Genomic DNA, 20,453 nt, shown 5'->3' with positions numbered 1-20,453 from the left:
GGAGAGGGTCCAGAGGAGGTTCACAAGGATGATTCCAGGAATGAAAGGTATCGTACAAGGAACATTTGATAGCTCTGGATCTGTACTCGCTGAAATTCGGAGAAATGAGGGGGGGAATCTTATTGAAACCTTTCGAATGTTGAAAGGCCTAAACAGAATATATGTGGAAAGAATGTTTCCCATGGTGGGAGAGTGTTGGACAAGAGGGCACAGCCTCAGGATAGAGGGGCACCTTTTCAGTACAGAGATGCAGAAAAATTTCTTTAGCCAAAGGGCTGTGAATTTTGTGCAATTTATTGCCACATACAGCTGTGGAGGCCAGGTCATTGAGTGTATTTAAGGCAGAGATTGATAGGTTCTTGTTTGGATACGGCATCAAAGGTTACGGGGAGAAGGCCAGGAACTGGGGTTGAGAAGGAGATAGAAAATAAGGATCAGCCATGATTGAATGGCGGAGCAGACTCAATGGGCCAGACGGCCTAATTCTTATGGTTTTATAACAATATAAGCTATAGATTACAATAAGAAGTACATTAAAAAAAACATTAGTCCAAAAAGAGAGAGAAAAAATGCAGAGGAGTAACTGATTGGGATATATAGAACAATGAGGTAAATAATGAGAAAAACAATAAGAAGAAAAGATGAAATATGAGGAAGCTAGCCAATAATATAAACAAGGATACAAGAAGTTTTTTGCAGATATATGAAGAGTAAAAGAGAAGCAAGATTGTATATTGGGCCACTGGAAAATGACACTGGAGAGATAATAATGGGGGACAAAGAAATAGTGGACGAGCTTAAGTATTTTTCACCAATCTTCACTGTGAAAGACAACCAGTTATATGCTGAAAATTCAAGAGTGTCAGGAGGCAGAAGTGAGTGTAGTTGCTATTATGGAGAGCCGGAGATGACTCCTGATCATACAGCTGATGCTTTAAAGTATTGCACAAACCATGCACACTAATCTCCCTGCTCTTGTATTAAATGGCCCAACTAATGAAGGCAGGCAAGTATTTTATTTCTTAACCACCTTATCTACCAATGATGATAATACTAAGGCGGTTTGGGAAGCTGAAAGTAGATAATTCACCTGGACGAGATGGATTATTCATTAGAGGCTTTTAAGAGAGGTTTGGATGTGAGGAAGATGAGGGATAAGGACATGATGTAGGTAGGAGGGATTAGTGTTTAGGTGATTTTGATTTGCTTTTTAGCTGGTTTGGCTCAACATTGTGGGCTGAATGGCCTGTTTCATGTTGTACTGTTCTATATTCAATGTAAGCAGGGAGTCTGCTGCAGAAGGACTTAGATTAGAAGAATGGGCAAAGAAATGGCAGATGGAATGCAGTGTAAGGATGTGAATGGTCATGCACATTGGTAGAAGGAATAAAGGCATAAAGTATTTTCTAAATGGGGTGAAAATTCAAAAAAATTTGGGAGTCAAGTACAGGATTCCCAAAAAGTTAATTTGGGGATTGAGCTGGTGGTGAGGAAGGCAAATGCAATGTTAGCATTCATTTCAAGACGATTAAAATATAGAAGCAAAGGTGGGGTGTTGAGGATTTATAAGGCGCTTATTGGACTGTACTTGGAGTTTTGTGAGCAGCTTTGGGTTCCTTATCTAAGAAAAGATGAGTTGGCATTGCACAGGGACCAGAGGAGATTCATGAGAATGACTCTAGGAATGAAAGGGTTAAGGTATGAGTGGCTCTGGGACTGTACTTGCAGGAGTTTAGAAGACAGAGAGAATTTCATTGAAACCTGGTAAATATTGAAAGGCCTGGAGAGCGTGGATACAAAGAGGTTGTTTCCTCTAGTGGGGGATTTTTGGACCAAAGGGCACAAACACAGAATAGAAGGATGTCCATTTAGAACAGAAATGAGGAGGAATTTCTTAGCTAGAGAGTGATGAATGTGTGGAATTTGTTGCCACAGATGGTTGTGGAGGCCAACTCATTAGATATATTTTAAATGGTGTTTGATAGGTTTTTGATTGGTCTAGGTGTGGAAGGATACAGTGAGATGCAGGAGAATGGGGTTGAGAGGGATAATAAATCAGCCATGATGGAATGGCAGAGCAGACTTGATGGGCCAAATGGTCTAATTCAGCTCCTTAGTCTTAGGGTTTTATGGTCTTAAACATTTCCTCCTGCCAAGGTCTAACCAAAGGGGATAGGCTTACAGTAAAGGATTGTTTCACCCAGTTGAAATCTGAACATATAGCCTGAACAGCTGGTGGAGACAGGTTACATTTAAGAAGCATTTAAATGAGTTCTTGAAACGCCTTGGCTCTTGTGTCACATGCTAGCAAGTGGGATTATTGTTGATTGGTACTTGATGGTTGGCATGTATATTGTTTGATTCTGTGATCATGAGGACATTAACTAGAATGTTAACTGTTTCTTCTCTGTGGCTGCTGAGAATTCTGTAAGTTTTCTCTTTTTACTTCAGCATCCCAATATTTTGCTTTTATTGGGATGTTTCTTTGCAAAGCTTTTCCACGGAAGCAATATTATAATAGCTTTCATATACATTACATTGTGGTGATCTCACCATAACAGTTGTTATGATCTGTTTAATGGGTTATTATTTTTCATTCACCTTTTGCCTCATCTTCCCTTCACCACTTCCCACTCTAACCATTGAAATCACGGTGAAGGTGTACGATGAAACGGAACCTCGTCTGAAGGAGCTGAGACCCTTTCCCGACCTGCTGAAGGCAGCTGAACAAAGGCTCCACGAGTGTGAGGAAAAGCTCCTGAGTTGCAAGAGAAGGTTCCTTGACTTATCCAAAACACTGACTGAGCTACAGGTGAAGGTGCCATTTCTAGTGCAAAAACCAGTAATTGGTGGATGGATGTTAGCACAGTTGTTATCAGTTGAGTGCTTTGTCTGCCCAGTTTTTTGTAGCTTCAGTCTTGTGTGTACAAGAGTTTTTCTGGAGCCTTGAGACACAACACCTATTGATATTACTGTATATCGTGCAATGTCAGTAGCAAAGTTCTAGAAACAAGTGCTGAAATTGTGGATGGATTTCTAGTGGTTGTTCTGTTCTCCTATCTCTTCCAGCACTGTATTTTCCATTTGTTCTCACTGCTCTGTCTTTCTGTTTTACTTACAAACCTGTAGTTGTTGCTTATTTACTAGTAATTTCAGCATTTCCTTGTGCGGCTTTCTGAAAGATCGGCACTCTTGTAGAAACTCTACATTTGTACCTATGTTGCAGGCCAGTGACCAGAGTTACAGAGAAAAATCCCCTTCGGAAAATCTGGAGTCCTTGAGGGAAGAGAAGCACATGTTGTTACAGGCTCTGGATGTTCTTTCCTGGTAATCTCTCAACCATTTTAAATCATGTTTCAGATCATCTTTTTCAATGCATGAGCTCATCAGGTCATTTCAGAACCTGTCAGTAAATCTTTTCTAATTTTGGCTTACCCAGACTGTATACACACACCACATTCTGTAGTTCAGCAGTGAAGCAGATGTCACCCCCTGGTAGCTCCCTCCTGATGCTCAGGGATTTCATTCTATATTATAAACAGAAGATATAGTGCAGATGCTGGAAATCCAATACAATATACACAAAAATGTTGGAGAAACTTAGCAGGTCAGGCAGCGCCTATAGAGGGGAATAAACAGTTGACATTTTGGACCAAGAGCCTTCTTCAGGACTCTTTACCATTTTATAATTTATGAAGCCCAGTTATGCTGATTTAAATGTCTTAAAGAGTGGATTTGTCTCCTCTTGATCTCCAACATAGTATCTCTCTGATGGGGCAGACATCTTTTCGTTCCACCACCCATGTTAATTACAGATTCCTCTTGAATTTTGTCCCAGACCAACAAGACCTGAATAGTTCTGACCAGAACTTGTACTTACAGCCACTTGTTAAAGTCAACAGCCCACTAAATGTTCTTGCCATTTCTTTCTTCCTCCTCCATCTCCTGTCTCAAACCCATCAACTTTTGTGTTTAGCAAATGGTTGCTGAGATTATCATGGCTCTTAAACTGCTATGTCTGAACCAGCTGAGGAAGGGGGTAAGGAGAGATTGGGCGTTATTTAACAACAGTGATAAAAGTGATTGGGTACGTTTGTCAGTAAATGCCAATTCTGAAAAGAAAAGTAAGTGACTTCAATATTCGCATTGTACGAGTCAACATCTTGGTTGCTTCTGATGTGAAAATGGTAAACACATATTTGCCTCCTGGGTCTCAGAAGGGGTGTTGGCCACCTACCCAGACGGAATATGAGGTGTTGCTCCTCCAAACTGAATTTAGCCTAATCATGGCAGTAGTTGAGGCTGTAGTCCAACATGTCAGAATGGGAATGGGAAGTTAAATTGAAATGGGTGACTTCTGGGAGATAATGGCTTATTTGGTAGGCAGAGCAATAGTGCATCAAACTTGATGGCATGAACACTGATTTCTCTAGCTGCCATTAATTTCTTCCCCCCTTCTCTTTCTCTCTTGATCCATTCTCCATTCTGGCTACCGTCTCTCTTCTCCACAACTGCCCATCACCTCTTTTTGGTTCCTCTCCCCTGTTTCTTTTTCCATGGTCCATTGTACTTTCCTTACAGACTCCATCTTCTTCAGCCATTTACCTCTTCCACCTATCCCCTCCCAACTTCTTTCTTCATCCTTCCATCTTCTCTCTCACCTGTCTCACCTATCTTCCCCTCCCCCATCTTCTTATTCTGGCTTCTTCCTTCCTTTCCAATCCCAATGAAAGGTCTCGGCCCAAAATGTTAACTGCTTATTCCTTTTCACAGCTGCTGCCTGACCTGCTGAGTTCCTCCGGCATTTTGTGTGTGTTGCTCTGGATTTCCAGCATCTTCAGAATCTCTTGTGTTTCTGCAAAAAAAACATTGATTCCTTGTAGATTTTTCCATGTACAGCTCCCTCACTCTTCCTGCAGAGAAGCTCTGGGTTTTTATGGAATGGGGTTGCTAGAACCTGTGCCCAACCCTTTCCTTTCACATTCAGGCTTGGGACAGTCCATAGCGGGGCACTTTTTTTTTGTTTTGTAACTTGTAGTGATTTTTTTGGTCTTGCACTGTACTCCTACCATGAAATAACAAATATGATGATAAATGTCATTGATAATTCAGCTATGCAGTGAGCTGCCATTGGAAGTAGTGAATGTGGGTTTGATTGCAACATTTAAGAGAACCTTGCATAAGTACATGGATAAGAATGGTATGGTGGGCTATGGTCTGAGTGCAGGTTGATGGGAATGGGCAGAATAACAATTGACATAAATTAGATGGGCCAAAGTGCCTGATTCTGTGCTGTACTGCTCTACGACTCTATAATAAACATGATTCTGATTCTGGTCATCTCATACAGACAGGGAAAATAGTAACAGGAATCTTCTTAAGTTTGCTGCATCAGTTAATATACTCATCCAATAGTGAATCTGTGGAATTCATTGCCACAGATGACTGTGGAAGCCAAGTCATTGGGTATAACTAAACCAAAAGTTGGTGGGTTCTTGATTAGTGAGGGTGTCAAAAGTTATGGGGAAAAAGACAGGAGAATGGGGTCGAGAGGGATAATAGTTCAGCCATGATGGAATGGTGGAATAGACTTATTAGGCCAAAGGGCCTAATTCTACTTCTATCTCTTAAGACTTGGATCCTCTGATTGAAGTGGTACAGTTATGAAGGATGTCCACATCTAATCATGCTGGCATTAGGCATCAAAAAATAAAATCCGGTTAACGTCCCTTGTTTAAGATTACCTTAATGGGGGATTTGTAATTGGTCTCTATAGGCCATTAATTGCCAATAATCCGATCATATTCTCTTTGCAATTGACCTGGATTGGACCTTCTTACTCAAACTGTATACAAGAGTTCTCTGAACTCAAGACTTTTTCAGTTACTGCCTGCATTTCACATTGAAATCATCATTGACTAAATCTATTTGATGGCAATGTAGGCTGGAATCAATTCCAGTATACAAATGGAAACCTGCCAAAGAAATACTAAGTACTTTTATTTTAGTTGGTTAGCAATTTTAATAACCAGTATACCATTGATAGGAGTGTGCACATTTTCCAATTGCATTTAGATTCTTTTTCCCTTCCCCATTCTGGCTTCCCCCTTACACCTGCTCTTCACTTCATCTGCCAACCACCTGCCTCCGATGCCCCTCCTCCTTTCCATTCTTCCATGGGTCCACCGTCCTGTCCTATCAGATCTCTCCTTCTTCAGCCCTTTACCTCTTCCACCAATCACCTCCCAGCTTCTTACTTCATCCACCTTCTCCCATCCACCAGCTTCCCCCTCACCTGGTCTCCTATCACCTTCTTGTTTGTTCTCCATCTCATCCCACCCCCCCCCACCTTCTTATTCTGGTTTCTTCCTCCTTCCTTTCCAGTCCTGGTGAAGGGCCTGGGCCCAAAATGTTCACTTGTTATTCCTCTCCCGCGGTGCTGCCAAACCTGCTGAGTTCCTCTAGCATTTTGTATACATTGCCTCTGCAGAACCTATTGTGTTTCGATTACCTTTCTAGCTTGAGCTCACTAAAGAATTTCAATCATTATTGATCGAAGGAAGCTGAAGGAGGTTGATATACAAAACCAAGAGCTGAATGAGACAATGGCAAAACAAGAAGAAGCAGTTTTATTCAGCAACTGCCAACTGGAGGAGCGATCGAGGGAATCTGCAGCTCTGAGCCAGCAGTTGGAAGCAGCGTTACTTGATGTCAGTGAAAAGGTATAAACATATCCCTTGCTGGAAGCTGTTAGATTTTCTGTTGCCTTAAACAAAAAGTGAATTGTATTCTCCTTTACTGGTAGGTATAAATGAAAATTAAAAAATTTTCCCAAATGAGATTAATTTGTGCTTAGATGCTGCCTGACCTGCTGAGTTCCTCCAGCATTTTGTGTGCATTGCTCTGGATTTCCAGCATCTGCAGAATCTCTTGTGTTTTTGGTTTGTGCGTGACATAAGAATGACACATGTAAAATGCTGGAGGAACTCAGCAGGTCAGGCAGCATCTGTTGAGAACAAACATTCGGCATGTCATGCCAAAACTATTCATCAGAAAAATGACATTTGAGACCTGTGAAATTCATCAAAGAATTCAGGAACACTATAAACTAGGAGCAGGAGGAGGTCAGACCCACTGATGCCTGACCCATCATTGAATATGTCCATATTGTGCTAGTTTATCATCACCCACAATTCCTCAATCTTTCAAATATTTATTTACTGCCATCTTAAATATACCTAATGGCCTGGCATCTGCCACTATCAGGGTCAGAGAATCTAAGTTCAATTTCAAGTTTATTGTCATTCAACCGAAATGAAACAACGTTCCTCTGGACCAAGGTGCACAACACAGTACATATAACTCACACACATAACACAAAGTAATGTTACCACAAATACTGTAAATTAACAAATAATTATGTGCATTTATGGCACAAGACTTGGGTAGTGGCCAAAAGTTTAATAGTCTCACGGCCTGGGGGAAGAAGCTGTTCCCAACCTAACAGTCTTTGTCTTAGAGCTACAGTACCTCCTGCCAGATAGTTGGGGGAGGGGTGATATAAAAGAGATTATTGGATGGATGGGAGAGATGGATGGATGGAAATTCCCTATCCTCAGAGAAAAGAAAGATCCTCATACTTCATTTTCAAATGACGTGCCCCTTATTTTACAGGTATGCATCCTTGGGTGGCGGGGTGGAGATGCATCTCTACCAAGGGAGGTATAAGATGATCCTTCCCTCCGCTGGCCTGCAGGTCACCCTGTGGAAAGGTGTAACACCTGCTTAGTACCTCCCCCCCACCCCCGATCAGGGTCACATGAAGCCATGGGAGCAGGTGGTGAATGGTTGTATGAGCAGCCGGTGCATATCACAAGTCCTGGTTATGCAACCACTGACGCCAGGCAGACAATCTCTGAAGAGTATTGATAATGGCTGGGATCACCCGTCTTGTAAAGACACTGCCCAGAAGAAGGCAATGGCAAACCACTTCTGTAGAAACATTTGCCAAGAACGATCATGATAAGACCATAATCACCCATATCATAGGGCACAGCACAGAACAAACAAATGAACCCTTGTTGATGGCTATCCCATTCAGCATTTACCCTGTCAAACCCCTTTAGAATCTACACGTTTGATTAAGTTCACCCATCATTCAATTTCTCACTGAAGTTGAGTAATAAAAGTTTCACTGTACCATTGTTGTTTCTATTGGCATGGCTGTGATACCCCCATATTTATGGGTTTTTAAATCTGATTCCTCATTCGTTAGACATGTTCCCTTCTCTTTCATAGGTCAGGGAGATGAAAGACCAGGCTGCAGCTAAAGAATGGGTATTTCAGAACAGGATACTTGAACTGGAATCGGAGTTAAATAGAACGACAAGTGGCCTGAAACTGCTTCAACAAAGCAAAGATCGTGTGAGTTTGGCGCATGTTATACATTGGTCAGTGTAAAGGAAGGTATAGACTTCACTGAGGACACATCTGCAAGTTGCGGAAAAGAGCAAGAGGCAAAATTACATTTATTCAAATGGGGGGGTGCGAGGCAAGAATCTCAAGTGTAATCTGTGGGGAATCAGTGAAAAACATTTGAAAGGATTCTTGAAGTACGTTCAGCCAGAGACTTATTCCACCGAGATGTAACACTGAGCGTCATAGGAAGTCATTCCTACATGTGGCCATCAAACTTTACAACTCCTTCTTCGGAGTGTCAGACGCCCTGAGCCAATAGGCTGGTCCTGGACTTATTTCCACTTGGCATGATTAACTTATTATTATTTTATTATTTATGGTTTTATTTTGCTATATTTCTTCACTATTCTTGATTGGTGCGGCTGTAACGAAACCCAATTTCCCTCGGGATCAATAAGGTATGTCTGTCTGTCTGTCGCTATGTCATTGGCACTATTCTGCCTGTTGACAATGACAGTGGTTTAATTTCCATACCACACCTGTCCCATTTTACTTTGGAATGTGCTTGCTGTACTGTCTGCTTCCTGTTGGACATCTAAAGTAGATGGTGGATGAAAATCTAATGCGATAGATGAATGATGCAGAATCTAGTGATAATTAGCTGCAAAGCAAAAGGAATGCATCAATCAATAAATCATCAAGCAAAACCAAATCTTCTCAAACTGCCTTGCAAAATACCTCAGGCTGAATCCATTGATTGGTGACTGATTGGTAAAAAGAACAAACTCCATATACTTTGTCATGCAGCTTCTTTTGTGTAATGATATATTTAACAGCAAGGCTTGAATGAGTGGTGCCACAGTAATGTAGTGGTTAGGGCAATGTTATTACAGCTCGGAGTGTTCCAGAGTTCAGAGTTCAGGGGTTTGGAGTTCAGTTCCAGCACTGTTCTAAAAAGAGATTCTATACATCCTCTTCATGGAATGCATGGGCTTTCTCCAGGTCCTTGGTTTCCTCACACTGTCCAAAGACATAGCAAGTTAGTTAATTGGCCATTGTAAATTGTTTCATGATTAGGTTAGGGTTAATCGGGTTTGTCACAAATTGCTGGGGCAGCATGGCTCCAAGTATGTTAGTCACTTTTTTAAATTTTCCAGCGTCTGGAATTTTATCTGTTTTCTGCCAACAAGCGTTGGTAGTGGGTTATTATTGTTGTGTATACCAAGATACAGTGAAAAGCTTTGCTTGCTATCCAGACAGATCATGCCGCATATAAAGGCATCGAGAGAGTAAAAAGCAGAACACGGTGTAGCAGGCACAGAGAAAGTACAGTTCACGTCAACAAAGTGCAAAGGCTGTGATGATTTCAAGATTCAAGTTTATTTGTCACACGTATATTGAAATATACAGTGAAATACACCGTTTCCCAATACATTGTACCAAGAGAGAAAGTAATCAAAGTCAGGTGGAACAAATACTCTGTACATATTGTGAGCAACTTTGGGCCACTTAAGGATGTGCTGGCATTGCAGGGGGTCCAGTGGAGATTCACGAGCATGATCCAACAATGACAGTTAGCTTTTGATGGCTCTGCACCTGTACTCATGAGTTTAGAAGAGTGATTCAGGGAGGGGGAAGATCTCATTGAAATCTATTGAATATTGGAAGGCTTCAACAGAGTGGACGTGGGGAGGATGTTTCCTATAGCGGGGGTGTCTAGGACCAGAGGGAACAGCCTCAGAATAAAAGGATGTCCCTCTATAACACAGGTGAGGAAGAATTTCTTTAGTCAGAGGGTGATGCACCTGTGGAATTTGTTGCCACAGACAGCTGTGGAGGCCAAGTCATTGGGTATATTGATAACAGAGGTTGATATGTTCTTGATTAGTACGCACGTCAAAAGTTATGGGGAGAAGGCGGGAGACTGATGTTAAATCAGTCATGATGGAATATAAACCAGACTCGATGGGCCAAAGACAGACGGAGAAACAGACATACTTTATTGATCCGGAGGGAAATTGGATTTTGTTATCAAATGATCTAATTCTGATTCTCAAAGAGCAGTTAAGATCAAAAGCATACTACCTGTAAAGATAATGGAATGACCTTCAGCAGTAATCTTCAAAAGCTAATTGGAGCTGAACTTGAAAAGGATTGATTTGCAAGTTAAGGTGGAAAGGTGGATGTGGGGCAAATTGGAGAGAACTTGCAAAAAGCCAATGGGTAGAACAGTTTGTAAAGACTCCTTGATCCATTAGTTTGCAAGTTCTTCAACAGCAAAACAATCCAGATAAACCACTCCAGTGCTCTCTCTATAATGAAAATTTTCTTTCCAAAAGCTCAAGAGATGACTCTTGCTTCCTCAGGCTGACCTAAACCATAAGATACGTCTGCAGGAGTTGAAACTCAGCCTCGAACAATCTGAGAATCAGAATCGGAGCATCCAGAACTACATCCAGTTCCTCAAAACATCTTACACAACAATGTTTGGAGATGGCGTACCAACAGATCTTCACACCGAGCCGTTGCTTGACAATGTTCCCACAACTCTGTCCTCAACTGCATGACAATCCTTCCAGATGAGACGTATCAAAAATCAGGTTCATTGCAGGTCATGGAAATTGTTAATGATGTGAACATTGTGCTGCTGTTAACTATGATTAAACTGAATACCTTAATCGTTGTATTTTTAATAACTTGAAACTGATTTTAGTAATTTAATTTAAGACGCTTTATTGGATCCTCATGATTTTTTTCATAACCTACTCAAACAATATTGTTTCCTACTTAAAAATAAGTTAATCTCCGGTGCTGTCAAATGGGATACAGAGTTCTGTGAATAACAATTTTCATAATCTTATGCATTATTTTCAGGTTTAAAATATTAATGGTGTAAAAGGTTTTGTGAAATCATGAGTTCAATATCATCTTTTTGACTCCTTTTTGTATTTGATATTTTGCCTTCTTGCCCATCTTAGACCAGATGGTTCATCCTTCACTTGTCTCAGTTCCATTGTGCTTGAAGGATACCTCCTAGGGCAGTAGCCTCTGCTCACACCTCCCATGTCTTAAAGCATATGGCATCTTAGGAGTCAGAGACGAGACTGCAGTTGCTGGGATCTGGGTGGCATGGTAGCCTAGCCATTAGCTTAATAATTTACAGTGCCGGTGACCCAGGTTCAATTCCCTCCGCTGTGCATACGAAGTTTGTATGTTTTCCTGTGCCTGCATGGATTTCTTCCCACATTCCAAAGATGTATGGGTTAGTAGGTTATTTGGTTACATTTGGCAGTGCAGGTTCGTTGGGCTGGAAAAGCTTGTTATTGTGCTGTATCTCTAAACAAAATAAAACCTGGAGATTTGTTCCTGGCATTTCATGAGCTCCCCACACGCATTTTTCCTGAGCTTGCAGTTGGCAATAGGATGAAATCTGACAAACTCTTTCCCATGTTGGCCACAGTCTCAACGTAGTCCACTCACTCCCTCCAGGTCGAAGCTGTGGGAAACCAAGTGGGTCAACGTTGCAGCCACCTCTTTGTGGGATGCATGGAAGAGCCCTTGTTTCTGTCTTCTTTACACACCCTCCCTCAGTTCACTTTTTCTCCCCAGTACGTCAATGACTGAAGATTTGGGAAATCTGTAAAGGAAAAAAAATTGGAAAGAGCAGACCAGGTAGTATCGTTGGGGTGGGGGGAGGGTGCTGGAAATCTGGATCAACACACAAAAAGCTGGAGGAACTCAGTGAGTCAGGCATAAGGTGAGTGGGAGCAGTATTTTGCTCAGAGTGGGGGAGAACAAAACTAGGGAACATTCTTTTATGAGTAGAGGGGAAGGATTTAAATGGGACCTGATGGGAAAGTTTTTCACATGGAGGGTGGTGAATATATGGAATGAACTGCCAGAGGAAGTGGTTGAGGCAAGTACAATCGTATCATTTAAGAAACACTTGGAATGAATGCAGGAAGTTGGCACTAACTGGGTGGGCACTGTGATCAGCATGGTCTGCTGGGTCAAACAGATTGTCTCCAAGCTTTATTGCTCTGTGACTCTAGACTATATCACAGTTATAAATTACAAATTTTTAAATTTGCCTTGGATATGTCTGCACTTTGCAATAATTAATTCTTTGGAAGTAACGTTTTGGCTGGGACATTGTTTGATATATTTTGAGGATGTGCAAAGTGCTAAATAAATGCAAATTATTATCCGAAGCAAACTGACAAAACATTCAGGTATTCTTAGACATAGGGGATTCTGCAGAGGCTGGAAATCCAGAACAACATGGACAAAATCCTGGAGGAACTCAGCAGGTTAGGTAGCAGCTATGGAAAGGAATAAACAGTTGACGTTTTAAGCCAAGACCCCTCATCAAGACTAGAAAAGAAGGAGAAAAAACTTCAACATGAAGATGAGGAGGGAGGGAAAGAGCTTCATTGAGCACTTTGCTCTGTCTGCAACAACCATGAATTCCTGGTGGCCAACCATTTTAATTCCACTGCCCATTCCCATTCTGACATGTCAGTCCATGTCTTCCTCTACTGTCATGATGAAGCCCCTCTCAGGATGAAGGAGTAGCTCCTCATATTTCATCTAGGTAGCCTCCAACTCGAAGGTGTGAATATCGATTCCTCTAATTTCTGGTTGTTTCTCACCACTCCCCTTCCTCTACTTTTCCATTCCCCATTCTGTCTCCTCACCTTTTCTCTTCTCCTCACCCACCTGCACCACCCTCTGATGCCCCACCTCCTCCCCTTTCTCCCATGGTCCATTCGCCACTTCTATCAGATTTCTTCTGCTCCAGCCCTTTGCTTCTTCCACCTAACACCTCCCAGCTTCTTACTTTACATCAAATCCAAATGCAACACTTGTGCTGGCAGCTCATTCCACACTCTCACCACCCTCTGAGTGAAGAAATTTTCCCCATATTCCCTTAAACTTTTCACCTTTCATCCTTAACCCGTGACCTCTAGGAGAAGAATAAAAAGCCTGCTTGCATTTACCTTATCTATACCTCTCATAATTTTGTATACCTCTATCACATCTCCTCTCAATCTTCTACGTTCCAAGGAATAAAGTCCTAATCTGGTCAATCTTTCCTTATAACTCAGGTCCTCCAGACCCAGCTACATGCTTGTAAATTTTCTCTGTACTCTTTCAGCATTATTTACATCCTTCCTGTAGATAGATGACCAAAACTGCGGCATTACAATGGAGCTTAACAGCGACTCCTTCAAGCTCATCTGCGGAAACAGCTTAATTTCTACCTTTAATTTCTCTCTTTTTCCTTTTCAAGGTTGATAGGTTTCTGTTAGAGATGTTGACCCAGAGCTATACTCAAACTTTGGCTCTTTGCAGCTGTGGGACCCGCTCACAGGGGCTCATCACCTGCTGCTTTTGATACCCCAAGTACACGCCCTAGAAGACGAGCGCGCCTTCGGGGATCTGAGACTTTGTGGCCCTGTGGATGAGCTGACTCTATGCCAGTACCACCAACTGAAGCACCACAGGAGAAATGGAACATCAGGAACAGCGGATCAACTGCCGAGGGCTCAGCAAATCTTCCTCCTTTCTCCGATTCCTGAGTCGGAGAACTTGGAGGAAAAAAGTGACGCAGCAAATCAGTGAGCTCTTTTGTTATGTCTGCCCTCTTGCTGTGAAAGGGTGACACCACTTTGTCCTTATTGGGAAGAGAGAGAGCCTGTGGTATGTTGAAAGTTGAGGTGAACATTTAGTTCTTGTTGTACTGCAGATCATGGTCTTTCTTGGGGGCTTTACTATTGCTTACTTGGTGGATGGAGGGTGCTGATGCTTTTTTTGTGCTGAAGTAAGTGGGGAGAGGGAGGGTCCTTGTTCTGCCGCTGCTTCTGTGTGGGAGGGGGAGTACAAGGGGGCCCTGGGGTTGTAATGTTTTTATTGTCACTCATTCTTTGGGCACTCCTGTTTATGTGGATGTCTGTGAAGAACAAGAACTTCTGGTTGTATACATTCTCTGATAGTAAATGGAACTATTGAACTATTGAAAGTAGGCCTTATCAACATCCTATACAGTTTTAACATACGGTGTTAATCCATGGTAGGATTTTCCCAGCAAAGAGGTAGCCATTGTCGGAGGGAAGAGCACATCATAAGCCAACTGTTCTTTGCAATTATGGAAAGTTATGCTACACAAAGCAGCCATTTCATTCCCTGAATCCATGCTTGCAAAAATCAACAGCAATAATAAATAATAATTCAACTAATTCCATTCTAAAGGCTTTAACATTTAACGTGCTTGATGGTTGTTACAAAAAATGAGATGGTAAACAATGGTCTGCATTCAATACTTAGCATATGCTTTGATTTTTTTATCATTTCCCCAATCCACCTTGTCACTATTTAGTACACAGCCACTCCTATTGTTTATTTCTGATTTACAACCACCTTATTCTTCTCTTTCAAGAAAGCCCAGTAGCGTCTCTGCTTTCTGCAAAGGCTGAGAAAAATCCATCTCCCACTCCCCATCCTCACCACATTCTACAGAGGATGTATTGAGAGCATCCTGAGCAGCTGCATCACTGCCTGATTCGGGAATTGCACCGTCTCGGATGGCAAGACCCTGCAGTGGATAGTGAGGTCAGCTGAGAAAATCATCGGGGTCTCTCTTCCCGCTATTACAGACATTTGCGCCACACAATGCACCCGCAAAGCTAACAGTATTGTGAAGGACCCCACGCACCCCTCACACAAACTCTTCTCCCTTCTGCCATCTGGCAAAAGGTACCAAAGCATTCGGGCTCTCACGACCAGACTGTGCAACAGTTTCTTTCCCCAGGCCATCAGACTCCTCAATACCCAGAGTCTAGACTGACATCTACATCATTTATTATATTGTAATTTGTCCTCTACTGTGCCTATTGTCTTGTTTATTAATTATTGTACCGCCCTGCACTGTTTTGTGCACTTTATATAGTCCTGTGCAGGTCTGTAGTCTAGTGCAGTTTTTGTGTTGTTTTATGTAGTCTAGTGTAGCCTTGTGCTGTCTCACATAGTCTAGTGTAGTTTTGTGTTGTTTCATGTAGCACCAGGGTCCTGGAGGAACGTTGTTTCATTTTTACTGTGTACTGTATCAGCAGTTTATGGTCGAAATTACAATAGACTTGACTTGACTGACTAGTAAGACTAGTAAGGAGTTCAAGTTTGCTGATGACTCCACCGTCATTGGCTGAATTGAAGTTGGTGACAAATCAGCATGTTGGAGGGAGTTGGAAAATCTGGCTGAGTGATGCCACAACAGCAACCTCTTGTTCAGTAGCAGCAAGACCAAGGAGCTGACTATTGACTTCAGGAGAAGGGAACCATTGGTCATGATCTTCATCAGCACGGATGCTCCATAAGGCTGTGTGCTTAGTCCCCTGTTCTACTCACTTTACACTTACGACTGTGTGGCTAAGCACAGCTCCAATGCCAGATTCAAGTTTGCTGATGATACCACTATTGTAACCTGAATCAAAGGTAGTGATAAATCAGCATATAGGAAGAGATTGAAAATCAGGCTGAGTGGTGTTATATCAACATCCTCTTACTCATTGTTTGCAAAACCAAGGAGCTGATTATAAACTTCACTAGAAAGAAACCAGTGGTCCATGAGGCAGTCCTCATTGGTAGATCAAAGGTGGAGAGGGTCAGCAACTTCAAGTGGAGTTACCATTTCAGAGGACCTGTCCTGGGCCCAACACATAAGTACAATTATGAAGAAAGCACAGCTTCTACTTCCTTCAGTGTTTGCCAAGGTTCGGGACATCTATAACTTTGTCTAGCTTCTATCAATGTATGTTGGAGAGTATATTGACTGGCTGCACCACAGCCTGGTATGGAAACACCAATGTCCTCGAAAAGAAAATCCCACAGAAATAGTCCATCATGGGTAAAGCCCTCCTCACCATCTACACAAGCGTTGTCGCAGGAAAACAGCATCCATCATCAGGGACCCCAACGACCCAGTTTATGCTGTCTTCTCACTGCTGCCATCAGGAAGAAGGTAACAGGAGCCTCAGGACTCACACCACCAGGTTCAACTACTCAATTATCAGACTCTTGAATCAAAAAGAGGATAACTTTACTCAACTTCACTTGCCCATTCATTGAACTGTTCCCACAATCTATGGACTCACTTTCAAGGACTCTTCATCTCATGTTCTCAATATTTATTGCTCATTGATTATTATTTGCTGAGGTTCAGGCACAGTCATTTCTCAATTGCTAGGAACTTTCGGATTATTCTAGTGGTGATTAGTATTGTGGCTTTCTGAAGATTTACATAGATATTACTGTGTAGCCCTGATTGTTTAATGCTATTGTGTAGTGTCTTTGGGATGACACCAGTTGTAGATATTACTATTGGGACAATGTGTACCTTGTTCATACTCCAAAGTCTTTCAGTTTTTATCTTTAAATTCAGCATATTTCTGGTGTTTTTCACTTAATGATTTCTGTATATTGTGTCCGTTTGGAATGACTATATCTATTTAAATTTGATTTTATTGAGATACAGCCCTTCCAGCTGCACCGCCCAGCAATTTCCCAATTTAATCCTAGTCTAATCACGGGGCAGTTCACAATGGCCAATTTGTCTTTCAACCAGTATGTCTTTGGACTTTGGGAGAAAACAGGAGCACCCGGAGGAAACTCACATGGTCACGGGGAGAATGTACATCATCTTTGGAGGCAGCGGCAGGAATTGAACCTGGATCACCTGTACTGTAAAGAGCTGTGCTAACCACTACGCTACCATGCAGCCTATATCTATTCATATTAATATCTATTCATCAAGTTGTTCTTTCCTATATTATTATTATGGATTGTCCAATCTGTAATAACAAAACAGTCATTATATAATTTTATGGGATTCTAACTCTAAAACTGGATCAAGTTTGTATTTATAGTACGTATGATTTCATTTATAAGTTTGTATTGTAAAGTAAGATTTTGATGAATAATATTTGCCACTTGATTATGCCTGTGTAAGTAATCAGATTGAGTTAAACTTCAACAGGATCCTGTAATGTGTTGGATTGCTTCCGGTTTCTCTTGGCATTTTCTACATTTATACTCTTGAATTTGTTGGTCTTTTGTTATGTATTTTTAATCATTTTTTTGTGTTAACCACCAGGTCCTGTATTCCCACAAGGCTTCTGTTTCTGGGAAGAGGTCTCCCACTCTGAGCTAGACGTTTGACGCTTCCTTGTCACCATTGAGTCTGCTCAGATTGTGGATATGTCTTCCATGGAGGTCATGCTCTTCCATTGGTTAATTTTCCTTCAATAGTGATAATGTCTTCATTTTTCTGGGTTGTGCTCTCGTTTGTTCTATGGCATATACGTCTTTTCAGAATTGCATACACTCGCGTGGAGTACTGAATCCTGGTTTTGCTGATGAAAGTATATCTTTAGAAGTTTTATCTGACTGTTGTGTAGATTTTTAATATCTGTTATCCCTTTTCCCCCTTGGCACCTTTGTTGTGTTTCAATCACATGGTATTTGTCTCCATCTATTGGTTCCCCTCTGTATCGCTGGTCAATCACATACAGAACCTAGTGAGTCTTGAAAGATCATTACTAATTCTTCAACAATCTCTTCAGCTACTTTCAGAACTCCTGGGTGTCATCGACCTAGTCCAGGTGACTTATTTGCTTTCAGACCTTGCAGCTTCCCAAGCACCTTTGTAATAGCAACTGTGTTCACTTACATCCCCTGACACTCTCAAACTTCCACCATACTGCATAGTAAAAACTGATGCAAAATACTTACTCAGTTCATCTAACATTACTTTGTTCCCCCATGACTACCTCTCCAGCACCCCGTTTTCCAGAGGTTTGATATCTACTCTTGCCTCTCTTTTATTCTTTATATACCTGAAAATATTTTCAGTATCCACATTAATATTATTGGCTAGCTTAACCACTTACTTCATCTTTTCCCTCCTTATGGTTTTTTGGTGCCGCCTTTTAGTTTGTAAAAGCTTCTGAATCCTCTAACTTTCCACTCTTTTTTTCTCTATTATATGCTGTCTTTTTTTGCTTTTATGTTGGCTCCCTTGTCCACCATGGTTGCATCATCTGGCCTTTAGAGTACTTCTTCTTTGAGATGTAACTATCCGGCACCTTCTGAATTAATCCCAGAATCTCCAGCCATTACAGTTCTTCTGTCATCCCTGCTGGTGCCCCTTTCCAAACAATTTTAACCGACTTGTCTGTCATACCTCTGTAATTCTCTTTACCTCAATGTAATACTGATACATCTGACTTTAGCTTCTCTCTCTCAAATTGCAGGGTGAATTCTATCACATTATGATGATTCACTCCTGAAGGTTCCTTTACCTTAAGCTCTTTAATCATATCCAGCTCATAGCCCAATACCCAATTCAGAATAGTTGATCCCCTAGTAGGCTCAACAAGAAACTGCTCTAAAAAGCCATCTCATAGGCATTCTATATAGTCCCCCTCTTGGAATCCAATACCAGCCTGATTTTCCCAATCTACCTGCATATTTGAATCCCCCATGATTATCACGACACTGCGTTTTTGGCATAGCTTTTCTATCTCCAGATGTACTTTGTGCCCCACATCCTGGCTATTGTTTGGAGGTCTGTATATAACTCCCATCAGGGTCTTTTTACCCCTGCAGTTCCTTAACTCTACCCTCAAGAATTCTTCATCTTCCTGTTCTATATCACCTCTTTCTCAGTATTTGATTTCATTTTTTTACTAACAGAGCCACCCAACTCCTCTGCCAATCCTGTCCTTTGGAAACTATCTTTATCCTTGGCTGCTAAGCTCCCAACTATGACCTTCTTCTTTCAGCCACATCTTGGTGACATCATACCAACATCAACATCATACCTACTAATCTCTAACTCCACTACCAGATCATCTACCTTATTCCATATACTGCATACATTCATACAGAATACTTTCAGTCCTGTATTCATCCTTTTTGATTTTGCCTTCCTTTTACTCTGCAACTCATCCTACTGACTGCAATTTTTCCCTATAATCTGCCTCTCCTTCCTGACTATACACCGCCTCTGCTTGTACACCAAATGCCCCATCTTCAATCCTATCGCTTCAGTTCCCATCCCCCTGCCCACAAGGATATTGGGTCCCTCTCAGGTTCAGGTGTAATCCGTTCCTTTTGTACAGGTTATGCCTTCCCCAGACGTGATCCTAATGTCCCAGAAATCAGAAGCCCTGTCCCCTGCACCGGTTCCTCAGGCACCTTCAATCATCTGCCAAGCAACCCTTTTCTTACCCTCACCAGTGGGTGAGCAATCCACAGTTCACTACCCCAGAGGTCCTATTTTTCAGCTTTCTACTTAGCTCCCTAAATTTTCTCTTCAGGACCTTTTCCTTTTCCCTACCTGTGTCATTGTGGCAATGTGTACCAACACTTCTGACTGTTCACCATCCCCCTTTAGAATGTGGCCCCAGGTCTGAGATGCCCCCGACCCTGGCACCTGAGCGGAATGTACCATCTGGGTGTCTCTATCGCGTCCACAGAATCTTGTGATGACTCCTCTAATTATGGAGTTCACTGCTGCAGTCCTTTTCTCCCTCCTTCCCTTCTGAACCACAGCACCAGAGACCCAGTCGCTGAGGCTTCTCCTGGTACATCGTCCTCTACCACCTCCCCCCCCACCAACTGTATCAAAAGTGGTGTACTTATTATTAAGGGGAATGGCCGCAATGGTACACTGTACTGGCTACCTATTTCCTTTTCCTCTCCTAGGTACCTGTCTCCTGCAACTTGGGGGTGACTACCTCCTGCATCTCCTATCCATCATCTTCTCAGTTCCCCATCTGAGCCAAAGGTTATCGAGCTGCAACTCCAATTCCTTAACGCATTCTCTGAGGAGTTGCACTCAGTGCACCTGGTGCAGATGCGGTTGAGAGGCTGGAGGTCTCCCAGAACTAGACCATTGAGCATTCAGCCCACTGAGTCTACACCGTCATTCCATCATGGAATGAGAGCCAGCGAGAAAAGTGCAAACGGTGATGGTT

At 42.0% G+C, this 20,453-nt stretch overlaps 1 protein-coding gene across 1 annotated transcript in view; it reads left to right on the top strand.

Moving 5' to 3' along the window:
* The window catches only part of LOC132401707 (outer dense fiber protein 2-like), an 82,801-nt gene extending 67,236 nt beyond the window's left edge, over positions 1–15,565 (top strand). Inside the window, exons 14-18 of the mRNA XM_059983816.1 lie at positions 2,660–2,812; positions 3,227–3,327; positions 6,560–6,722; positions 8,299–8,424; positions 10,785–15,565. Coding sequence (XP_059839799.1) covers positions 2,660–2,812; positions 3,227–3,327; positions 6,560–6,722; positions 8,299–8,424; positions 10,785–10,985 — 744 coding nt within the window. The 3' untranslated portion in view covers positions 10,986–15,565. The remainder of the gene's footprint in view (positions 1–2,659; positions 2,813–3,226; positions 3,328–6,559; positions 6,723–8,298; positions 8,425–10,784) is intronic.
* Positions 15,566–20,453: the final 4,888 nt, after the last annotated feature.

This window comes from Hypanus sabinus, chromosome 11, assembly GCF_030144855.1.
Source record: "Hypanus sabinus isolate sHypSab1 chromosome 11, sHypSab1.hap1, whole genome shotgun sequence".
Classification (NCBI taxonomy): domain Eukaryota; kingdom Metazoa; phylum Chordata; class Chondrichthyes; order Myliobatiformes; family Dasyatidae; genus Hypanus; species Hypanus sabinus.
Note: the sequence above shows the minus strand (reverse complement) of the source record. Positions and strands in the feature narration are given on the sequence as shown.